Source organism: Meriones unguiculatus, chromosome 3, assembly GCF_030254825.1.
Source record: "Meriones unguiculatus strain TT.TT164.6M chromosome 3, Bangor_MerUng_6.1, whole genome shotgun sequence".
Classification (NCBI taxonomy): Eukaryota; Metazoa; Chordata; class Mammalia; order Rodentia; family Muridae; genus Meriones; species Meriones unguiculatus.
In genome coordinates, this window is record NC_083351.1 from 10,280,642 (window position 1) to 10,301,765 (window position 21,124).

General features: G+C 51.6%; 1 protein-coding gene and 1 pseudogene across 1 annotated transcript in view; both read left to right on the plus strand.

Annotated features, from left to right (window-relative positions):
• The first annotated feature begins 205 nt into the window (after nucleotides 1-205).
• The window catches only part of Fhad1 (forkhead associated phosphopeptide binding domain 1), a 112,501-nt gene continuing 91,582 nt past the window's right edge, over nucleotides 206-21,124 (plus strand). The window contains exons 1-3 of the mRNA XM_060379138.1: nucleotides 206-339; nucleotides 3,274-3,380; nucleotides 11,789-11,995. Coding sequence (XP_060235121.1) covers nucleotides 3,288-3,380; nucleotides 11,789-11,995 — 300 coding nt within the window. The 5' untranslated portion in view covers nucleotides 206-339; nucleotides 3,274-3,287. The remainder of the gene's footprint in view (nucleotides 340-3,273; nucleotides 3,381-11,788; nucleotides 11,996-21,124) is intronic.
• Nucleotides 19,678-20,410, plus strand: LOC110545175 (small ribosomal subunit protein uS5-like; annotated as a pseudogene).

The following is a 21,124-nucleotide window of genomic DNA, read 5'->3' on the forward strand; positions in this document are numbered from 1 at the left end:
CTGTTTCTCCATCTGTGAAATGAGGCCTTCTCGGTCTGCCTGGAATGCTTAAAAGTCGTACCCGAGCCCTTCTCTGCACACACGTGTACTTGCACACACGCGGAGCGGGTGTTCCATGCAGGCCACGCCCCCGCCCAGGCCACGCCCCTCACCTGCTGGCCCAGCCTGTCCGGTTTCCACGGTGACGCGCGTACACACGCCCAGCAGGCGCGCGGGGTGCCAGCCAGGCTGGAGATTCGGCTGAGTGCGGCGGGCCGCCTCGCCCTGGAGCTGGCCAGCAGCTCCCAGCCCACCGGGCCCTCAGAGGAGGACAGAGCGCCAGCTTCCTCCTCCTGCCAGGTGAGCGCGGGCCCAGGGATGACCGGCGGAGAGTGACGGGAGGAGGCGTGTCCCCGCCCGGAGCGCTCCAATCCAGCCTCCAGTTTCAGGGCAGCTGCTCAGACACCAATCCTTCCTCCCTAAGCGCTGGCACACCCTGTCCCCAGAGGCATCTGGATGGAGACTTCAGGCTCCGGGTTGTTTCACCTGGTGCAGCTGGGATTAGGAGGGGACTCTCCCTTTCAGGGTCACCCGCCAGCGGTCAGAGAGGTTCCCCTTGCTTGACCTCACTGCCCAGCTATAACAGAGGAAAGTGTACCGCTGGCTCACAGGCCAGTAGCCCTCAACAGAATGTCTCCTCCACAGCCCGCCTCTAACCCGCCTCTAACCCGTGTCTGATGGAAGCTGTTTGGCTCTTGTCATGGTATCAAGAAGGAACCGATCCACAGTTTAACACCCTCAGATGTCTACAGTATTTTCAGGCAGGTGGGGGACCGTACAGGGCCAAGCTAAGGTAGAGAAGCACTGCCCAACCAAGGCAGTGAGAGGAACAGACTTGAGCTTCCAAAGTTCCGTCTAGGACTGATCCTGAAGGGGGAAATGAAAGGAGGCACCTTCCACTGCTACAGGCAGAGCTTCCTTTGAGGCATCACTTGCCCTTTCAGTCAGTAAGAATTTAGCGAACACTTCTATCTACCGGGTGTGACAGCTCTGGGCACGGGACATGGAAGAGACCAAAACGGTCGGGGTGGCAGAGGGCCCCAATGCTGGTGGATTTGGTGGTGCACGGCTGTGAACACAGCTCCCAGAAGGTGTTCAAGGTCAACTTTGAAAGCCTAGCCCTGGTTAGGCCCTGTGCAGGACAGTGATAGAGAGCAGAAACCCTGAGTGTCCTCACGCCACAGACAGAGGATTCTGGGTTTCTATCCCCAGCCTCCATAACTACTCCCCACAAGTTTCTCAGTAGAAACGCAAATGAGAGCTGTTGTTCTTTGACCAGGCACTGAGCTAGCTCCTGGGCGCTTGAGTAGAGTTTGGTTAGAATTCAGAGAGCTGCATTATCATCAATGTTTTAGGAATGTCTGATGTCACTGAAGTGTTTGTTTGTTTCTTTTAACTGTGTGGAACTTATTTTGTGAGACAGAAGTGTGAATGGATGGGCAGACGGGACAGAAAACATAGCAAGCTGGACATGGCAGTACATGCCTGTCATCCCAGGGGGTGGAGACTGGAAAGCAAAGCCAGAGCCGCTCATTCTCAGCTGTACACTGAGTTTGAGGCCAGCCTGGGCTACCTTGAGACCTTGTCTCAAACCCCCAAAACCTAATAATGATGATAATAATAACAGCAAACTATGGGTTACAGAATCCTGGTGTTGAGCTCATAGGAATTCCGTTGCTGCTCCTTTCTTGTCTTTCTTTTAATGTGTCTGGCGTTTGCCTGCTCCTTATGTCTCCATACCATGTGCCCACAGTGCCCACGAAGGTCAGAAAAGGGCATCTGACCCCCCCAGAAACAGGGCTATGGATGGTCAAACCTGAGTCCTGTACTAACCTGAGAAGCCAGTGCTTGTAGCCCAGTAGACATCTTTCCAGCTCCCTTTGTATTCTCTCCCAGCCTCAACCTCGCAATCCCCCTGCCTCTGTGCTGGGTTATAGGCACAAACCGCCACACCTGTCTCACCGCCCACTTTAAAGATCTCTGTGTATTTGACTTTTCCATAATAAAGTGTTGGGAGGGGAGCTGTGCAGGGTCAGGGTCACACACAATCTTGCAGCTTCCTACTTGACCTTTAGAAATCAGTCCTTGGCCCCATGAGATGGCTCACCAGGTAAAAGTACTTGCCAAGCAGGTCCGAGGACCAGATTTTGGTCTCTGTCCCCTACTCACAACAGAAGGGGGTAACTGACCCCTGCGAGTTGTCCTATGAACTCATATGCTTCCTGAGGTGTGTGAACACCTGCACACACGGAGATTGAGAGAGGGAGAGAAAGAGGGTTTTAAAATTAAAAAAGAAATCGCTCCCTTTCCTAATTCAATCTATGGAGAAATGCAGTGATTCACAAAGAAATTATCAGTTGACGCCTGCTTTTCCAGGGCCAGCTCTGGGCACTGTAAGCTCAGCGGGAGCTTGTGGGTGTCTGAAGTAGAGTCTGAGAAGTCCAGCTTAGCATCAGTGATAGCAGCGTTGGTTGTGTGCCAGGCAACCTGGGAGAGAGTAACTCACCCACAGTGTCTGAAGTGGTACGCGCTGCTGAGTCATCACCGACCGACAAGTGCAGGGCGTGCTACGGATAACGGAGGCCGAGGGAGGTGGGCAGCCATCGTCTGCGACAGTCGGGCTGTGCTTGGGCGATTTTAGAGCTTTCCACCTCCCTCAGTTATACCACCAGGGGTCTGGAGAGATGGCTTCGGTGGTGAAGGGTTCTTACTGCTCTTGCAGAGGGCCCAGGTTCAGATCCCAGCCCTCACGGGGCAGGTCACAACCAACACCCCTGGGATTTGTAACTCCAATCCCAGGGGGTCTGGTGCCCTCTTCTGACCTCTGCATGTGCCTGCATACACCTGGTGCACACGCAAACACTCAAGCACATCTATGTTCATGTAAGTTCTACATGTGTGTGTTTGTGTATAAATAGAGAGAAAAAGGTATTTCATATAAATATATGCAGTGTGTATATGTGTATATGCGTATATATATATATATATTTATATATCTCACACACACTCACCATATATATATAATATCCTCAGTTTGATTATCAGATTTCAACTCTTCTCTGTCAGGAGAGATGATCTTCAAAAGGCAGGGCGCAGTCACCACTGGCCCCCACTGGTCACCACTCCTTGTCTCCCCCTCCCCCTGAGGACTCCACGATGCCAGGCTACTGCATCCCTCCCATTCTAACCCAGAATGTGTTTCTCTAACCAAACCCTTTCTGAACCCTTCTGCAGGAAAATCAGAGAGAATGAAAGCCTATTTGAAGAGCGCGGATGGGTTTTTTCTTCTAAATAAAAGCACCACGATTGGCAAGCATGCGGATTCGGACCTTGTCTTACAGGTGAGAACATGGCGCGCCCCGCCCCATGCTTCCTCAGCTCTCCTTGATGTGGGGTGCACTCAGGTCTCTCCAAGGCCAGCAGCCACCGTGGCCTCTGCAGGAATCTCCCGGGTGCAGGAGGGTAGCTGGTGTCATCTGCAGGTGATGGGCCTTTGGTCAGCTACCGACCTTGTCCTCATGTTTCCCAAGTTTTCCCCTTCCCAGAAGCAGCTTTCTGGGTGAGGGCAGGTGCACTGAATTGCCCTCCCCTGGCCTGTGCCCAGGGAGCCCCCTCTCTTTCCATAGCTCCTCCAGGCCTTCCGTTTCTATACCCTGCCCCTAAGGGGCCCCTGGAGGCCAGGAAGCTCTGAGGCAAAGCCTTGGGCTTAGCTGCAGCCTCCTTTGATTTCCCTTCATTTTCTGAGGAGCTGCGGTTTGGTCCAAAGCCTCAATTCACTGACAGCCAAGAAAGTGGAAGAGAGAAATGGATGATAACAACAGAGGCTCAGAGGCTCTTTAAATATTCAGGCAGGCTAGGATATGTGTGGAAGTGCAGAGCGGCCGAGGATGAGGCCTCCTGCAGGAGCAGATCAGGCGTCTCTAACAATCTCTATTTGAGACAGGTAAAGATTCACAGAAGGTTCCAAAGATAGTAGAGGGAGGCTGAGCGCACACCTCCCTCTGATTACACCTGTGTGACTTACAACATGGTCAGAACAGACCAGAGCATGTGCCATGGTGCCATACATATGTGTATGCTGGGGGGTATATGGAGGACAGGTGCTCATGATTTTATCATGGGTGCAGATTTATGTGCAGAAGCCAAGATGCAAAACAATCTCACGACCAGATCTAGATTCTCCTTCTTCCTCAAGAGGCCCCTCCCCTCACCCGTAAGCCCTGAAGCTAGTACTGTCTTCTCCATATTGATAATTCTGTTGTTTGAAGAAAGTTACATTAATCAAATCACACAGTGGGTGGTCTGTTAAAATTAGGGGTTTTGGTTTGGTTTGGTTGCCCTTTCACTCAGGCCTAGAGATGTGTTTAGGTTGCTACCTGTGTGTGTGTGTGTGTGTGTGTGTGTGTGTGTGTGTGTGTGTGTGTGTGTTATTTCTGGGTAGTATTCCATAGTGTGGACATGCTGCTGTTTGCTTAACTATTCCTATACTGAACACTGTGGGTATCTCTAGTCTGAGGTCATCTCAAATAACGGCTCATTTTAGTTGCGGTCTCTTGCTGTGTAGACACCAGGGCCAAAGCAGCTTGAGGAGGAAAGGGTTTCTTACATGTTTCTGATCACAGCTCGTCACTGGGGGAAGCCAACTCCGGCACTCCAGGCAGGCACCTGGAGGCAGGAACTGAAGCAGGGCCCATGGAGAAACACTGCTTACTGGCTTGCTCAGGTTGCTCCCTTAAACCCCCCCAGGACAACCTGCCTAGGGGTGATGCCGCCCACAGTGGGCTGGGCCCTCTCACATCAATCATTAACCAAGGGAATGCTCCCACAGGCTCATGCTAAGGACAATCTGATGGAGACATTTTTTTTTTTATAAAATAAAACATTTAATTAGGCCTAGCTTATAGTTGCAAGGTGGCACACAGGCAAACATGGTGCTGGAGAGGTAGTTAAGAGTTCTACAACTAGACTGGCAGGCAAAAGGAAGAGAGAGACAGACACTGGGCCCAGCTTGAGCATTTGAAACCCTAAAGCTCACCCCCCCCCCAGTGACACACTTCCTCCAACAAGGCCGCACTTCCTGATCCCTGTCAAGTAGTGCCAACCCATAATGACCAGGCATTTTCTTAATTAAGGCTCCTCTCCCAAGATGATTTTAGATTGTGTCAAGTTAAAATAAAAAAATCTCCCCAGCACAGCGCTCGCTGCACACAGGTTTTGAGGAGGCACAAATGTCTGGCAGTGTGATAGCAGTGTCACGGTGAAATTTCTGCTTGGTACCTAGAGAAACCACCGAACTTGTCCACACCGCTGCTGGTGTTTTCATCTCTGCCAGCCATGTAGGAGATGGGTCCAGACTCCTGGCCAGCAGCGAGTGCTGTCCACGACTGTTTCATTTTAGGTATTGTGAGAGTGATGAAGGCAGCATAAGTCTCCTTAGTTGCCTCATTTCTGATTCTAGGGAGAGGACATTTAGCATCCTGCCATTACGTAGCAGGTCAACAATAGCATTTCTGGAAAGTTCGCCTAGTCAAACAAATTCAACCGATTTAACTAAAGCTCTCCATGCCTTCTGTGCTACTTTTCTCACTGTCTTGGCAAATTACCTGATGGGAAATAGCAGAGAACCTTGTCTGAGCCCACAGTATCTGGAGAGGTCACTCCGCATTTACCTGGCCCTTTGTGTGTGGTCAGAGTATCATGGCTTCAGGCGTGTGTGGCAGAGGGTCTGCTGAGCTCGTGACAGAATGGAAACAGAGCGGGAATGCAGGAGACAGAGGGGCGGAGACAACCCAAGGACAGGCCCCAGTGACCTGCTCTGCTTCTTCCAGTTAGGTCTCACCTCCCCCTTCCCCCCACCTCCTAATCGTTCTGTCTTATAACAAAGCCAGTCACTGAGATAAAGGCTCCAGCATCTCCATGGAAACCACCATCCCAGACACTCCAGAGGTGCGTTTCACGGCTGCCCAGGACTAGTTTTCTCAATCTTGTCAAGTTGACCATCAAAAGTAGTCATCACATCCCCTTTCACATGGTCTTCTACCTGACAAAGTCTCCATGCCAGGGCACAGAAAACCTGTGCAGTGCCCACAGTGGGAAAATCAAGAGAAAGAATAGGATTTGTTTTTAGCATATTAAGAGAAAGACTTTAAACCAGGTGTGGTGGTCCACGCCTTTAATCCCAGCACTTGCAATGCAGAGACAGGCAGATCTCTGAGTTGGAGGCCAGCAGCCTGGTCTACAGAGGGAGTTCCAGGACAGCCAGGACTACCATAGAAACCCTATCTCAAAAGAAAGAGAGAGAGAGAGAGAAAGAAACTGACTAAATGACTGACTGTAGGTCATTTTACTTCCCTTTAGCCAAGGTGAAAGCTGGGATCTATTTAATTTTATTCTGTTTTGTTTCTATTTAATTTTATTCTGTTTTGTTTATTGTTTGTTTCTGTGTGTGAGAGAGAGAGAGGGAAAGAGAGAGAACCACAGGAGGCATGTGGAAGTCAGAGGGCAGCTCTGTAGAGTTGGTGGGATGGGTTACCTTCTTTACACAGGTGGCAGAAATTGGGCTCATCTGCCCAGGCTAGCATGGCAAGCAATTTTACCCGCTGGGGAATCTCTCCTTTTGAACCCTACTAGAAGATTTTAAAAGACATAATGGTTTGAAAGGCACAGGCTTCGAGGACAGAGAGATCTGGGCCTGAACCTCTTCCGGCCATTTCCTGGCTATGTGGCTTTATGCTTCTGTCCCCATCTGTAAACTGTGTACCTCAGGGTTCGTGTGCCCACTGAATGAGAAGAGGTGTCCTGGCACGGTGCGAAGTCAAGAGCACCATGATGTTAGTGCAGTCTCCTAAAACAAGGCTGAGAAGGGGTCTCAGGGGGCCTGAGTGGGGCACCTGTGGAGACCGAAAGCTGCTTGGAAAAGGCAACTAGTGAGAATCGTTACTATACAGGCAGAAACTGAGTGGCATTTGATAGAAAATAATTGGACACCTAGTGTCCTTGGCCTCATCCCAATGGAAGTGACCAGGGTGGAGAGCTGGCTCAGCAGTTAGGAGAGCTAAATAGATGACCCAACACCCACAGGAGGCTCACCACCACCTCTAACTCCAGTTCCAGGAAACCCAGCACCCAGCAAGTCCAATGGGTAATGTACTCATGTGCACAGACACACATATAATAATAACAACCACAATAATAATAAATACTAGGCTGGAGAGACCGTTCAGAGGTTAGGAGCTCTGGCTGCCTTCTCAAAGGGCCCAGGTTCAGTTTTCATTCCCAGCAGCCACAATGAGACTCTCAACCACCTCCAACTCCAGTTCCAGGGGATCAGACATCTTCTTCTGGCCTTCAAGGGCACCGCCTTACCCTCACCCGTCCACACACACACAAAAATTAAATTAAAATTAAAATTTAACAAAGTTCATAAGCCTAAAGGGAAGAAAACACAAACAAAAACAGCCTTGAAATCACACAGCAGTTACACTTAGCAAGTAGTTACTTTTTTTTGAAAGGCCAGTGGAGCTGGTGAGACACAGAGAGTAAAGGTGCGATCATCACGTACACTCACCTCACAACCCCTACGGGAGGCAGGGCAGAGTCACATGGTCCTGCCGTCCGGGAAGCAGAAACAGGCCTTGAGTTTCCACAGACGTGCTAATGGTCACATGTCAGCATCAGAGCTGGAAAGGAAAGGCCGGAAAAGGTCAAGGAGGGCCCAGCCACCCAAGGGATCCAGAGGCAGGTGGGACTCCTCGTGTGGCCATTAGGGGTCTGTCCAGACTGGGAGAGCAAGGGGGAAAAGGAACGGGGGGTGGGGGGACCGAATTTCAAAAACTCACACTTGAGAACCTCCCCTCCCAACTTAACCCTGCTCAGCTCAGAACTAGACCCTCCTGAAGTGTACTGCACACTTTAATAGTGAAGATGGCTCCTGCCTCTGTGTGTGTGTGTCTGTGTGTCTGTCTCTCTCTGTCTTTGTTTCTCTGTCTCTCTCTGTGTATGTCTATGTGTCTCTTCGACTCTGTCTCTCTGTCTCTCTGTGTGTGTCTGTGTGTGTGTGTTTCTCTCTATGTCTCTCTCTGTCTCTCTGCTAGTACATGCTCCTGTGTTGCTGCCTGCAGTGGCCAGATGAGAACGTGGGATCCCCCGGAGCTCAGCTAACCAGCTTCAGAGCTCTTCGAAAGTACAGCAAATAACCTAAGCGTTGAGACACCTCTTCAGTCCCAGCTTTAATTTTAGAGACAGCTTCTCACTGAACCTGTAGCTCCAAGCCTGGGTTCCTGGGGTCTGCCTGTCTTCACCCTCCCACATACCCGCATGGCTAGGGTTCCAGGTGCCCCCGAAGTGCCCAGCATTTACAGTGTGGAGGAGAAAGTCAGGTCCTCATGCTTGACTGTGAGCGTGGTACAAACTGGGCGGTGTCCCCACCCTCTTTCTTTGTTCGTGAGATGGGCTCTCACACTCACAAGATCCTCCTGCCTCCGTCACACAAGCCCACACTGAGTTGCACTGCGCCTGGTGAACATGACCGTTACTTAAGCTTTTCTGAGAATGAGCTTCAGTTGTTTTTGAATGAAGAAATGTCCCCATCCAGTGGCCGACGGACTTTTCACCTGCTGGTTAACTCCTGCCGTCCAGACTTCTCCTCCACGTCCCTCGTTTGGGGACCGTCCTCTCTTCCTCCTCCCTCATTTCTCTGAATACTAACCTCACTGCCAACTTGACAGGTTTTAGAATCCCTGAGGAGGCACGCCTTTGAAGGGGTGTCTACCAGGCTGCTTCCACGGAGGAGTAACTCAGGGGACCGTTGGTGCTCCCTGGGTAGGCAGCCTAGCCATACCGACAAGTTCCAGGCCAGTGAGAGTCCCTGTGTCATAAAACAAGACGGCAGCACCTAAGGACAGACCCCTGAGGCAGGCACACACACACGAATGCACACACTTGAGCACACACACATACACACTGCCACATATGAACATACACACACAGTTGCCACCTTGCGGGATAAAAACCACCATTACTGTTATTATCCTCCCTCATACCGCGGTGTATAAATGGGTCGTTGAAAGGTTAAAACCACACAGCCAGTCGGAAGGGGCAGAGCGGCCTCAGACACGGGACTCTGACTTCGTGTGGCTTTGGGAACCCCTGAAAATCCTGTGAGCTCCCGGAGATGATAAGGCAGCCACCTGCAGCTGTGGAGTCCCCAGCCTGAGGCTCCCCCGACCCTCCGCGGAGGGCACACGGTGGGCTGGCGCCCTCTGCTGGGGATCCAATGTAACAACATGTTTTTCTTTCAAGTCCCTCGAGGCTGAACTCCGGGGGCCCACACCCACCGAGTCCCGTACGGGGTACAAAGGACAGGTTCTCAGGGTGAAAGGAAGCCCGGTTGCTTCTTTAAGCCTGTCAGAGTGGGGCTGGAAAGGACATCCAGATGTCAAGGCAGCTGGCGTAACTCTCTGGCTTGGCAAGACGAGAACCGGAGAGCCCTGGTACAGCGGGCAGAGCCCTGGTACAGCGGGCAAGCGAGGCTAGGCGTTCAGGGCCGAGCTTGTCTGAAAGTTGGAGCCTCCCCGCGCAGGCTTTGCAGCCGGCCCCTCTCTGCTGCCTCGAGAGAGAACTTTTGAGCAGGCAGAATGGGTGGTTGATCGGTGGTTAAGTAGGTAAACTCGACTCTGCCCCGGTGGGGCGCAGGCGCGGGCAAGTTGTGTAGTCTCCTTCGGGCACCAGTCCTGAGCATGCGCAGTGGGGCCTTGGCAGTGGCTGGGCTGGGAAGTGGTTAGGACCACCTCCGGCAGCTGAGTTAGGATAGAACACTTCACTCCTTCTGTTAAGTTTCTGTTTCAAACAACACACTGATTACCTCGCGGCTCTCAAGTGAGGAATCTGGGCGGATTCAGGCTCTGCTCTGGGTGTGGACCCGGGTTCCCCCTGCAGGTGTGCCTCCAGGCCCATGCAGGAGACCCTCTTTTCCTTGCTGCCTGTCAGCTGGAGGGCATCTTCAAGCTCTGGAAGCTGCCTGTATCCCACGGCTGGCACCTTCGCCTTCACGGCCTGCAACAGTGGCTGGCTGCCTGTGACCTCCCCTTCAGGCTCTCCTCCCTAGATCCAGCTACTGCAGGCTGGTCTGGGGTGTGTGTGTGTGTGTGTGTGTGTGTGTGTGTGGTGTATACATGTATACATGTGAGAGGAAGAATGCGTGCATGTGTGTGTGGAGATCAGATAGCTTCAGGTGTTATTTTTCCTCTCCACCCCTACACACGCACACACACACACACACACACACACACTCATTTTTTACAGTGTCTCTCGGTCACCCACAGCTCACTAAATAGGCTAGCCTGGCTGGCCAGTGAGCCTCGGATGACAAGCGTGTGCCCCCACACCAGGCTTTCTCCATGAGGATAAACTCACACCCTCTCGCTCACAAGGCAAGCGAGCCCTCTACCAACAGAGCCACCTCTTCCGCCCTTGAAAGCCCCCCTCTCCTGTTAGTCCCACAGATCCGCAGTCCTCCTCACATGCATGCAATGCCGTCTGCCACAGAGCAGAGCTCTCGGTCCCCTCTACTCTGAAAATGTCCTTCTGCCCGGAGCCCTGTTCTGGCTCATCGTGGTTGTCACTCGGGAAGAGGGAGCCCCAACTAAAGATCTTCCTCCTTCAGACTGGCCTGGGGGCGTGTCTGTGGGGCGTTTTCTTGCTTGCTGATTGATGTGTGAGGACCCAGCCCTCTCCGGGCGGCACCATCCTTGTGCAGGTAGGCCTGGGCTGTATAAAAACGGTAGTGGAACAGGAGAATGGGGAGCAAACAGCAATCTGAACTCCTCCCCGGCTTCTGCTTCAGCTCCGGCCTCCAGGTCCCTGCCCTGCTTCACAGTGATGAACTGTGACTGTAAGCCAAACAGAAACCTTTCCTCCCCAAATCCGTGTTTGGTCAGTGTTTATCTCAGCAACAGAGCCTAGATCCTCAGCTCCCACATGAGGTGACACGCTGGCAGCACACACCAGCACACCCAGGGCTTGGGATAGCTTGGTGAGAGTCCAGTCTCAAAAGTTAAGGCAAGGAGTGATGAAGAGACCTGCTGTGTGACACTATTCCTGGAGAGGCTTGAGCAAATATCTTCCCAGGCAGGGAACTGACGACAGACCAAGGTACAGAAACCACGGAGGTCCAGCTGGGTGAGACAGTGAGTTTTACTGGGGTTACCTACAGGAATACAGGTGAGGGGTTCCTTACGGGAGCAGAAACGACTCAAGGACAGCCGCCTCACCGAAGCCCACCCCAGCATGGGTGACAGCTCACAAAGCTGGGAGCCTGGGGCGCACTGCCCAGCCTGCAGGCAGCTCGGCAGCGTGGAGAGTCCTTCCCAGGTGTCTCTGCTTCTTGCAGGAGGCTCAGCTTGTCCGAGTGTCTCCCTCAGCAAGCCTTACTGCTTATATAAGCTTGGGGAGGGAGGGACTCAGCGCTTGTGCTCGGTTCCAGGAACTTCCTGAATGATGCCTCTGAGTTGTGTACTTCCGGAGCTTAAAGAGCTTCCCAGCAGGATACTCTTTCACCTCCCCCTAGAACATTCTGTTGTTCTATATGTGTAAATATGCATTTGCGTACACCCCCGCGCATCCGCGCGCGCGCACACACACACATGAGGACCCAGCAAGGAGGCTCAATGTCAACCCCGTGAGCGGCAAGTATGAGGGATGTTATTCTTTTTCATTCTCCTTGGCTCCTGACAGTCCTTCTGTATCTCAGTCCTCAGACATTGACAACCACCATGCACTCATCGAATTCAACGAGGCCGAGGGCAGCTTTGTCCTTCAGGACTTTAACTCCCGCAACGGAACGTTTATCAACGACTGCCACATTCAGAATGTGGCAGTGAAGCTGATCCCTGGCGACATTCTGCGGTTCGGGTCTACGGGGCTGACCTACGAGCTGGTCGTCGAGAACCCGCCCCAGGTGAGCCCAGCTTCTGCGTGGATGGAGGGTGGAGGTGGGGTGCGAGGCTGGCTTGCGCCGCGCTGTCTGTTACCCGGTACAGCCGCCTGGACCATTCTGCTACCCCCCACCGCCCACACAGGACATAAGCAATAAGACTCCTCCCCAGCCCAGCTCTGCCTCCCCTGGCTGCCAGGAGGCCTGGAGGAGGAAGGCGTGTCAGCGCCCCCTGATGGGCACTTCCCCGAATTACATACAGCCGCCGCACAAGTCCCCAGTGCAGACCCTGGACGGCTTCAGCAGAGGCTGGAAGCAGCTGGATGGTTTTTAAGAACACGGAGATGGGTGCCTCCCTTCGAGGCTGCTCAGCTCGGCTGCTTCCCTTTGGCCGGGCACAGACCCTCTGGATGACAGGCGTCTTCTCCACAGTACCTGACGTTGAGAGGGTATATCCTTAAACCGTGAAAGCCGTGTCCAAGTAGATGGTTATTGACGAATGCCAATACCACTGTTTTGGCCCAGATCAGAAATGGACCTGCAGTCACAGTCTAAATTACAATCTTGATTTAAGTGAAAGAGAACTCAAAACTCGCAAAGCCTCAGTCCAAAGCTGTCAGTTATCAGGGTTGGTGGCAAGAGCCGTTACCCACTGAACCATCTCCCTGGTTTAGTATTGCTTTCTTAAAAACAAACAAACAAACAAAACAAAACAAAACCCCGACGCTTTGCCAAGGTGAAATTGTCCTACAACGAACTACAGGTGTTTCGAGGTAGGGCTGGTGGTTTCAAGGTGTGAGTTCCCCTGGAAAAATATGGCTACAACTACAGCAGGCAATGATCTTCCCCAACCCTACTGGGAACCCCAGACCTTCTAATGAGGCCATTTGCTTGAGAGCTGCCATCAGCAGCTTCACCCCAGCGTGAGTTACTCAAAATGTCTATTGTCTGGTCACCTCGTACAATCAAGTCAGTTCCCAAAGTCAGGCACCCTCATGAAGTGCGTTTGGAATGCTTCTCTCCTGAGGCCCCATAAGAAGCCTGTGGTGTTGCCGACTCCTTTGGTGGTCTGCTCTTATTTCTTCTTTCTAAATTGTGGCAAAATACATTTGACGCAGAATTGACCATCTTGCCCACATTCGTGGTGTTAAGTTTGCTTGCTTTAAGTCCGTTCTCTCCGTAATACGGCCATTGATAGAACGAGCTTGTGAAACTGGGACTCCAAGCCCCTCAAATACCAGCCCCCTCACCCCTCACCTCTCACCCCTGACCTCTGACCCCTCACATCACTCAAACCACCATTATGCCTGGTATATATTAGTTACCTATCTTCTTTCTGCAATAAAGGACATGCACACACAACTTGAGGGAGGAAGGTTTTCTCTTGGCTCACAGGTCAAGGGTGACAGGAGTATGGGTGGCTGGTGTCCATCACGTGTCCATCACGGTGACAGGAGTATGGGTGGCTGGTCACATGGCACCCACAGCCAGGAAGCAGAGGGAGATAGATGCCAGGGGTCAGCTCCCCCTCTCCTTTTCATGAAGACTAGAAAGCCCGTGGGATGGCGCCACCTACACTCCAGGTGCGCGTTCCCACCTCAGTCAGCGTACCGTAGCTAACCCCTCATGCGTGTCTAGAGGTTCGTCTCCTGAGTTGTCTTTCACAGGATGAGTGAGGGCAGGGGTGAGCTCAGCAGCTTTCCTGTGAATTTACTTTCTGTTGGTCTAAGGCCCGGGACCTGCGGACTACAAAAAAGTATCGAGTAGTAGGTGGCGTACACCTGTCATCCCAGCACTCAGGAGACAGAGGCAGGTAGATCTCTGTGAGTTCAAGGCCAGACTGGTCTACAAAGCAGGTCCAGGACAGCCAAGGCTACACAGAGAAACCCTATCTCAAAAAAAAAAAAAAAAAAAAAAGGAAGAGAAAACAAAACAAAACAGGGATAGAGAGAAATAGTGGGAATGTCTCCGGACCTTTTTTGGTTTGTTTTGTCTTTCCTTTGGTGCCCAAGCTGACCTTGAACTCACTGTGTGGCCAAGGATGACTTGATCCTCCTCTTCCCAAGAGCTGGGCTATGTGCTGCTGAGTGGAACCTAGGGCGTGGTTCCTGCTAGAGAAGCACTCCACTAACGGAGCCCTGTCCCAGCCCTGCCTTCACCACCTTCGGGGCTTCCATTTCCGATTTCTGCCAGGCAGATCCATGTAAGCTACAGGCTCCTTTTCTCCTTTTGGGTTTCTGCATATGTTTGAGGATCACCCATGCTGACACAGATGAGGCCCACAAGGACCCAGCTTTCCCAGTTGTGTGTTTGTGTGTGTGTTCACCGTGACACATGTGCAAAGGACAGAGAGCAACCTCAGGTGGGCTTCCTCACCTTCTGCTTCTTTCGACGGGATCTCTTATTCATCACTGGGTATACCAGGCTAGGTGCTCTATGAGCTTTGGAGAACTCCCCTGTCTCCACACCCTGTCTCACCGTAGGAATGCTGGAATTGCAGATGTACATACACTACCACAACAGGCTTCACCTGGCTTCTGGGGATATGAACTTGGGTCCTCACGCTTTCATGCAGTGCCTAGGTTTCCTCTCAGTAACGACTAGATCCCCTGGGCTTTAATCGAGGAGGACTCTGCCAGGACCCAGTGTACTCTGGTGAGGTGAGAGCCACATCCCTCGCCACACACACACACACACACACACACACACACACACACACGCACACACACACACAGCCTGCAGCTCCCAGCACTGACAGGGCTGACACAGCACAGGACCTCTCGGACTGAAGAAAACACACTCCAGTCGCAAGCTTCCTCCTCCTCCTCGCCTTCTGCCCAGGTCGCTGCTGCAGGTCCCCACAGCTACCTCTCTCTCACTTGGTTGATAACAACTATGGTGCCCAGTAGCCAGTGTCAGGGAGTGATAAATGTCGGGAAGGGTGCCAGGAGCTTCATGGCCATTCTCTGGTAGTCAGTGCTGACAGCTAAAGCTTGGAGAGGACACGCTTATCACCTGACAAGTGGCAAGAGCTCCAGGACGAAGCTGGAGCCAGTTTTACTTAGTCATAAATCCTGTCCTCTTAACCAGAGGGGGCAGTCAGCAAACTCCCGTCCCTGAGGGTAGGTAATGCACTCCCCCCAACACTCACCTCTCCAACCTATTCTGTTCCATCATAGGAGCGCTGAGACTCAGGCTAGGGAAAGCAAAGAAGTATATTTTACAACTTTGCACATGCCAGCATGGCTGACACCAAATGCAGAGAACAGTTATGCCAACCCCAGGGCAAGCCCTTTCCTCATTGGCTGAGTGACCTGGAGGGTGCGATCCCACGTCATTTGAGCCGTGTCTTTCCCTTTGCTGCTTACATTTGCCGTTTCCTGCAAAGGCAGGAAGGAGGCAGATACCCGGAGCAGGAGTTACAGGTGGCTGTGGGTGCTGGGAACCCAACCCTGGACCTCTTACAGAAGCAGCACCCACTGAGCCCTCCTCCAGCCCCCCGTCTCTTTCTTAACTGAAGACAGTGTGTGGGTTCACATCTGTTTACAGCCTGTTTATCGCTTTGTCGCATCTACAGGCCAGCTTGGATGTTGATAGTTTTATACTCTTTGGTGGTGGTGGTGGTTTTTTAACACAGGATCTATATAATCCTGTAACTCTCTTTGTAGACTGGGCTGGCCTCGAACTCAGAGATCTGCCTGCCTCTGTCTGCTCAGTGCTGGGATTAACGGTGTGTGCCACCACACCCAGCCCTTAACTCTCCGTTTAGTTCATGTTGGTAGGCAATTAGACTAGCAGATGGGGGAGGGTCCAGTGTTTTCTGTTTTGTCTGCATTTGCACCTGAGCTGGCTCAAGCCGCTTTCGAAAATGGATCCGTTATTTTATTTCTTGCCCTGAGTGAAGTGGAGTCCAGTACTTGTGCTTATAAGTGAAGTTTTATCAGGACATGGCCTTGCCCGTGTGTGTGGGTAATTGCCTGATCCACTGGCAAAGCCAAAAATATTTACCACATGCCCTGCTAAGAGTTTACCTACCTCCTGGGCACTCCACTCCAGCTCTGCTTGGTGCCCTCCAGTTTTACTCACTTTCTCAGGAAAGAATTTAAAAATGGAGGCAGAGAGAGAAGGGACGTTGGTGTGCTGAGCCCCTCCTCTGTTTGCGTAGGGCTATGCCGGTTAATAGTTTACTGGGCTAACTGAGAAGTGAGAAAAAGAAAAATAGACTTTGAATACTCTCTCCACTATCTCTTTAAAACAGCAGCTTTGGACACACTTATGCAAATGTGGTTATGTTGCTATGTGTGCAAATGCTAGAGCATTAACACACAATGTGTACACCAGGAGCCTTATGACAGGCGCCCGTTCCTTTGTCTGGGAAGTTTTCTTTGAGAACTCTGCGATTTTTCCTTGATGGAACTTCTGAAGCAGGATAGCGGCTTTGTGCTCTGAAACAGGCTGTAGATCAGCAGTTCTTAAACTGTGGGTTGCGACCCCAAAAGACCACTGGAGAACACCAATGTCTACGTTGCAATTCATGACAGTAGCAAAATTGCAGTTATGAAGTAGCAACAAAAATAATTTTATGGTTGGGGGTCACCGAAACATGAGGAACTGCATTAAAAGGTTGAAAACAACTACTGTAGATGGAAGTGGGGTTTGTGGTTATAGCTACAAGTGGGGTTTGTGGTTGTAGCTACAAGTGGGGTTTGTGGCTGTGGCTGACCTGCTTTTTTATTTTTCAGTTCTCTAAACTTTCACCACCTGTCTTAGTCTAAATCTCTTCTTCTCTGGGCCACTGTTCCAGTTTTAAGTTTCGTAGGTGATTGCAGTGGGGTGGGTTCTTTTTGAACCTGTCAGAACCTGTAGAGCGCCTTGTTTGTGGGCACATAAGGTCCTCAATGAGCTTATTGTCCAGGAAATTTCATTGTTACTGGGTCAGAAACCCAGATCAAACTGAGCAAAAACAAACGAATTGAACTATGTAACTGGAAAGCATCTGGTCCAGGCTGGGTGCTCATATGATGCTCAGGGATCCGGCTCTTCCTGTCACTCTAGCTTCACAATCTCAGGGAAATTCTGCCTGGGGCTCGCCTGGAGCAAGGCCTCGCCAGCAGCCCCAGCACCAGCCATGTTCTGTTTCATTGGTTTGTCTAAGGTCATGTGTCTATCTGGAACTTGTCAGTGATGCCAGAGGCATGGGTGCTCTGTTTGGCCAGGCCCTCTCATGGGCATTTTCCTGGATGGAGGAGGTCAGCTCTGCTGGGATTTTGTGTACTCTGAACTGAGAGGGCTGGCACGCATGAATTTTGTCGTTGGTTTCTCTGCATTTTTCATGGGACATGCATGTTTGCACATGTGTTGGTACATGTATATGTGGGGGGGTGCTAGTGTGCATGTGGAAGCCTGAAGTTGATGCCAGATATCATCCTCAATGGTGCTTTCACCTAATTCATTGAGGCAGGGATTCCCAATCCAACCCAGAGCTCACGGATAAGGCTGGTCCCAGTAGCCAGCCTGCTGTGCCTTCCAAGGCTGGAATTACAGTGGGCCACCATGCCCACCCAGCATTTACCTGGGTTCTGGAGATTCAAACTCTAGTTCTCACACATGTGTGGCAGGTGCCTTAAGTACTGAGCCATCTCCCCATCCCTGAAGAAGTGAATGTGATCCCCAAAAAGCTGGCATGGCAGGCCAGCCAGGCTAGCCAAACCTTCCAGCGCTAGGCTCAGCCAGAGACTGCATTTCAAAACCTTAAAGCGGAGGGCAATTGTAAAGGACCCCTGATGTTGGTCTCTGGCCGCCACACGTGCATGTGCCCTCACAAACACATGTGCCCCGCTCATATGAGCCTCCATACACACGAAGTACACATGAAAAATTAAAGAAACAAAAGAACAAACATGTGCATTCATACATCATACAGACACACAGAATGGAGAGAGGGAAGGATCTATCTCCCATAGAAAAAGTAAGGCACAGCCCAGCGCTGCCCTGAAGAGGGGCTAAAGGGTGCACACAGACGGGCTGTGGGGACACATGGACGCTGCCATTACAGGAAGAGTCCCTGGTGCCTGAGCAGGGAGTCCTCTCAGATACAGGGATGGAAATGGCGATAATCTGTTCTCCACTGGAAAAGCCTCCTCCGGGAGGATGTTGGAAGGAAGCAAGCGCCATCCATCCCAGAGAAGTAGCATCTTCACACACTTGGCTCTTGGCTCTTGAAAGGGCCATGGCGTCTGCAGCACGGCGGAGTGATGGTTTTTCTGCACTGAGCTTGACATCTGGAGGAGCCTAAGCACGCAGAATCCTGGGGCCAGGGCCTTTTTGTACCGAAGGAAAGCTCCAGAAACTGAACTGGGAGGGCCTGGGACAGCAGACAGCCTCAGGCAAGGCATGGCACTACCTAGAGACCACAGATGGCATCCGGGCTTGAGCTGGAGCGGCAGAGTGAGGGTGCGGAGCCCTGGGGATGAGCCCATGGCTTCCTGTCTCTCCTTGTGGTCACATGCTTAACCCAGCTGCCACCCACAGGGCTCTCTCAGGTGACAGGTGACAGTGGTCCCCTCGCTCACCCAGCCCAGCAAGGTAGACGGAAGTAAGGTACAGATGGGGACCGTCATTTACAAAATTATAGGTACGTTTTGTTTGTCATCAGATTTTTTTCTCTCTCATTGAGTAGACTATCTGGAAGGGGATTCATGCTTGAAAGGGAAGGGAAAGGCTTCAAGATGTACAAAGAGAGGGAACTACCATGAGCCAACTGAGGGGAACAAAGGCCAAGAGGAAGACTTTGGAAATAAGCAAATTCAAAGTTGTCCACTTTTTTAAGGATTAAAGCTTAAGGACATCATTTGGGACCTCTGGGTTATAAAAAATATAACCTTGGTATCTCAGACAGAAAATCCCACCATACTGTATCTTTGAGGGGTCGGCTCAGATACTATTACACTGAAATTATGGACCCACGGGATGAGGGCAGTGTCTGCCAGGTTTCTCTGTGGTGGAGTCACTATTAAGTCACTAGTTATAGCTCGGCCTCCGTGGGGAGCCTGCCCACCCATGAACATAGTCCACGGGGAATTCCTACACAGAGGTTTCCACCTACCCTGAGTTCTTCTGCAAGGAGCTCTCCCCTCCCCCAGCTCTGTAAGCTTAGAATTTTTTTTAAACACCTACTTTATTTAAAGTTCTTAAACACCTCCACCTCCTTTCCAACCCCCCCCCACACACACACACCTTAGGTAGGAAACTAACAGGAAAAGGGGCTGTAGACCTCTTTTAGCTACTTCCTGCTGATTAGGGTCATTGGGTTCTTTGGGGATCTATCGGCCTCAGTCGTCAGGATACCAGCAGTCCAGTCAAACAGCAAAGCAGCCAAACACAGCAGCAGCAGCCAGAAAGCGACAGCAGTGGTGGCATACCACTCAGCAAAAGTAGCCAGACTCTGCCCAAACTGCACGAGTCTGCTGAAGTGCCAAAATGGCAATAAAAGTTCTCCAGAGCATTTGTTTCTGTCTGCGGAAAACCAGCAAAGAGATGTGAACCGCTGCAAAACACAGAGATGCAAAAAGCACGGCCTGGCTTCTTCTTCTTCTGGAAAACACCAAATGGTGGAAGACGCAGTGCAGCAGGAGGGCTTGGGGGGGCCCAGGATTAGGAGGCTTCCGTGGAGGATTCGGCAGTGGTCTTAGGGGCCGCAGTCGTGGCCGGGGACAGTGGGCATGGCCAAGGCCTCGGGGCTGATAGAGTGGATCCCTGTCACCAAGCTGGGCCGCCTGGTTAAGGACATGAAGATAAAGTCCTTGGATATCTACCTGTTCTCCCTGCTCATTACGGAATCTGAGATTATAGACTTTTTCCTGGGTGCATCCCTAAAGGAAGAGGTTCTAAAAATCATGCCAGTGCAGAAGCAGACACGGGCTGCCCAGCAGGCCAGGTTCAAGGCTTTTGTCACTATTGGGGACTATAGTGGTCACGTTGGTCTTGGTGTTAAGTGTTCCAAGGAGGTAGCCACTGCCATCCGAGGAGCTATCCTCTTGGCCAAGCTTTCCATCGTCCCTCTGCGGAGAGGCTACTGGGGGAATAAGATTGGCAAGCCCCACCCCGTTCCGTGCAAGGTTACATGCCGCTGTGGCTCTGTTTTGGTGCATCTCATCCCTGCCCCCAGAGGCACTGGTGTCATCTCTACTCCTGTGCCCAAGAAGCTACTGCTGATGGCCGGTATTGATGACTGCTACACATCAGCCAGGGGCTGCACTGCCACCCTGGGCAGCTTTGCCAAGGCCACCTTTGATGCCATCTCCAAAACCTACAGCTACCTGACCCCCGCCCTCTGGAAAGAGACTGTGTTCACCAAGTCTCCTTATCAGGAATTCACTGATCATCTTGTGAAAACCCACACCAGAGTGGACCCAGGCTCCAGCTGTGGCTACCACATAAGGGTTTTTATACCAGAAAAATAAAGTGAATTAAATCTGTTGAAAAAAAAAAAAGGCACTGCCTCACCGTCTGTGGGCCTCCATTTATCCCTTCTCAGGGTCCACACAAGGATGTTTTCTAGCTGGCAAAGCCATGCCCCCTTGCAGGAGGTAGTTTCCAGCTGACGGACATCATGCACCCCTCACGGGGGGAGGGCTGTTCTCCCAGGGAGGAAAAACATTGCCACACCCCACACTTGGAACCAAAACCAAAACCAAAACAATACACATTCACATGACACAACTGAGTATCCAAAGAAACCAGAAACTTCCACTTCCCAGCTGTTTACTTTACTCAGGACAGGCTTGTGCCTACTTTTGTTTTTACATTGAATTATAACTAACTGCCGTTTATTTTATGGGGAGGAAATGAGGTCCAGAACATGTGTGGGTGTGTGTGGAAGCTGGGGGGGGGACAAGTTTTGGTCCTACTTTGGAGACAGGGTCCCTCACTGTCCTGGAGCTCACTTGGGCAGGCTAGACTGGCTGGGTGTTAGGTTCCCGGGCATCCTCCTGTGTCCACTCTCTTGGTGCTAGACTTAGACCTCGTCTGGCTCTCTATGTGGGTGTTAGCATTAAACTCAGGTCCCTCACACAGCAAGATTTTACCAACTGAGCCATCTCCCCAAGCCCCGATCTTGATTCTAGACCACTGGCATTCACAGTGGTCTAGCCT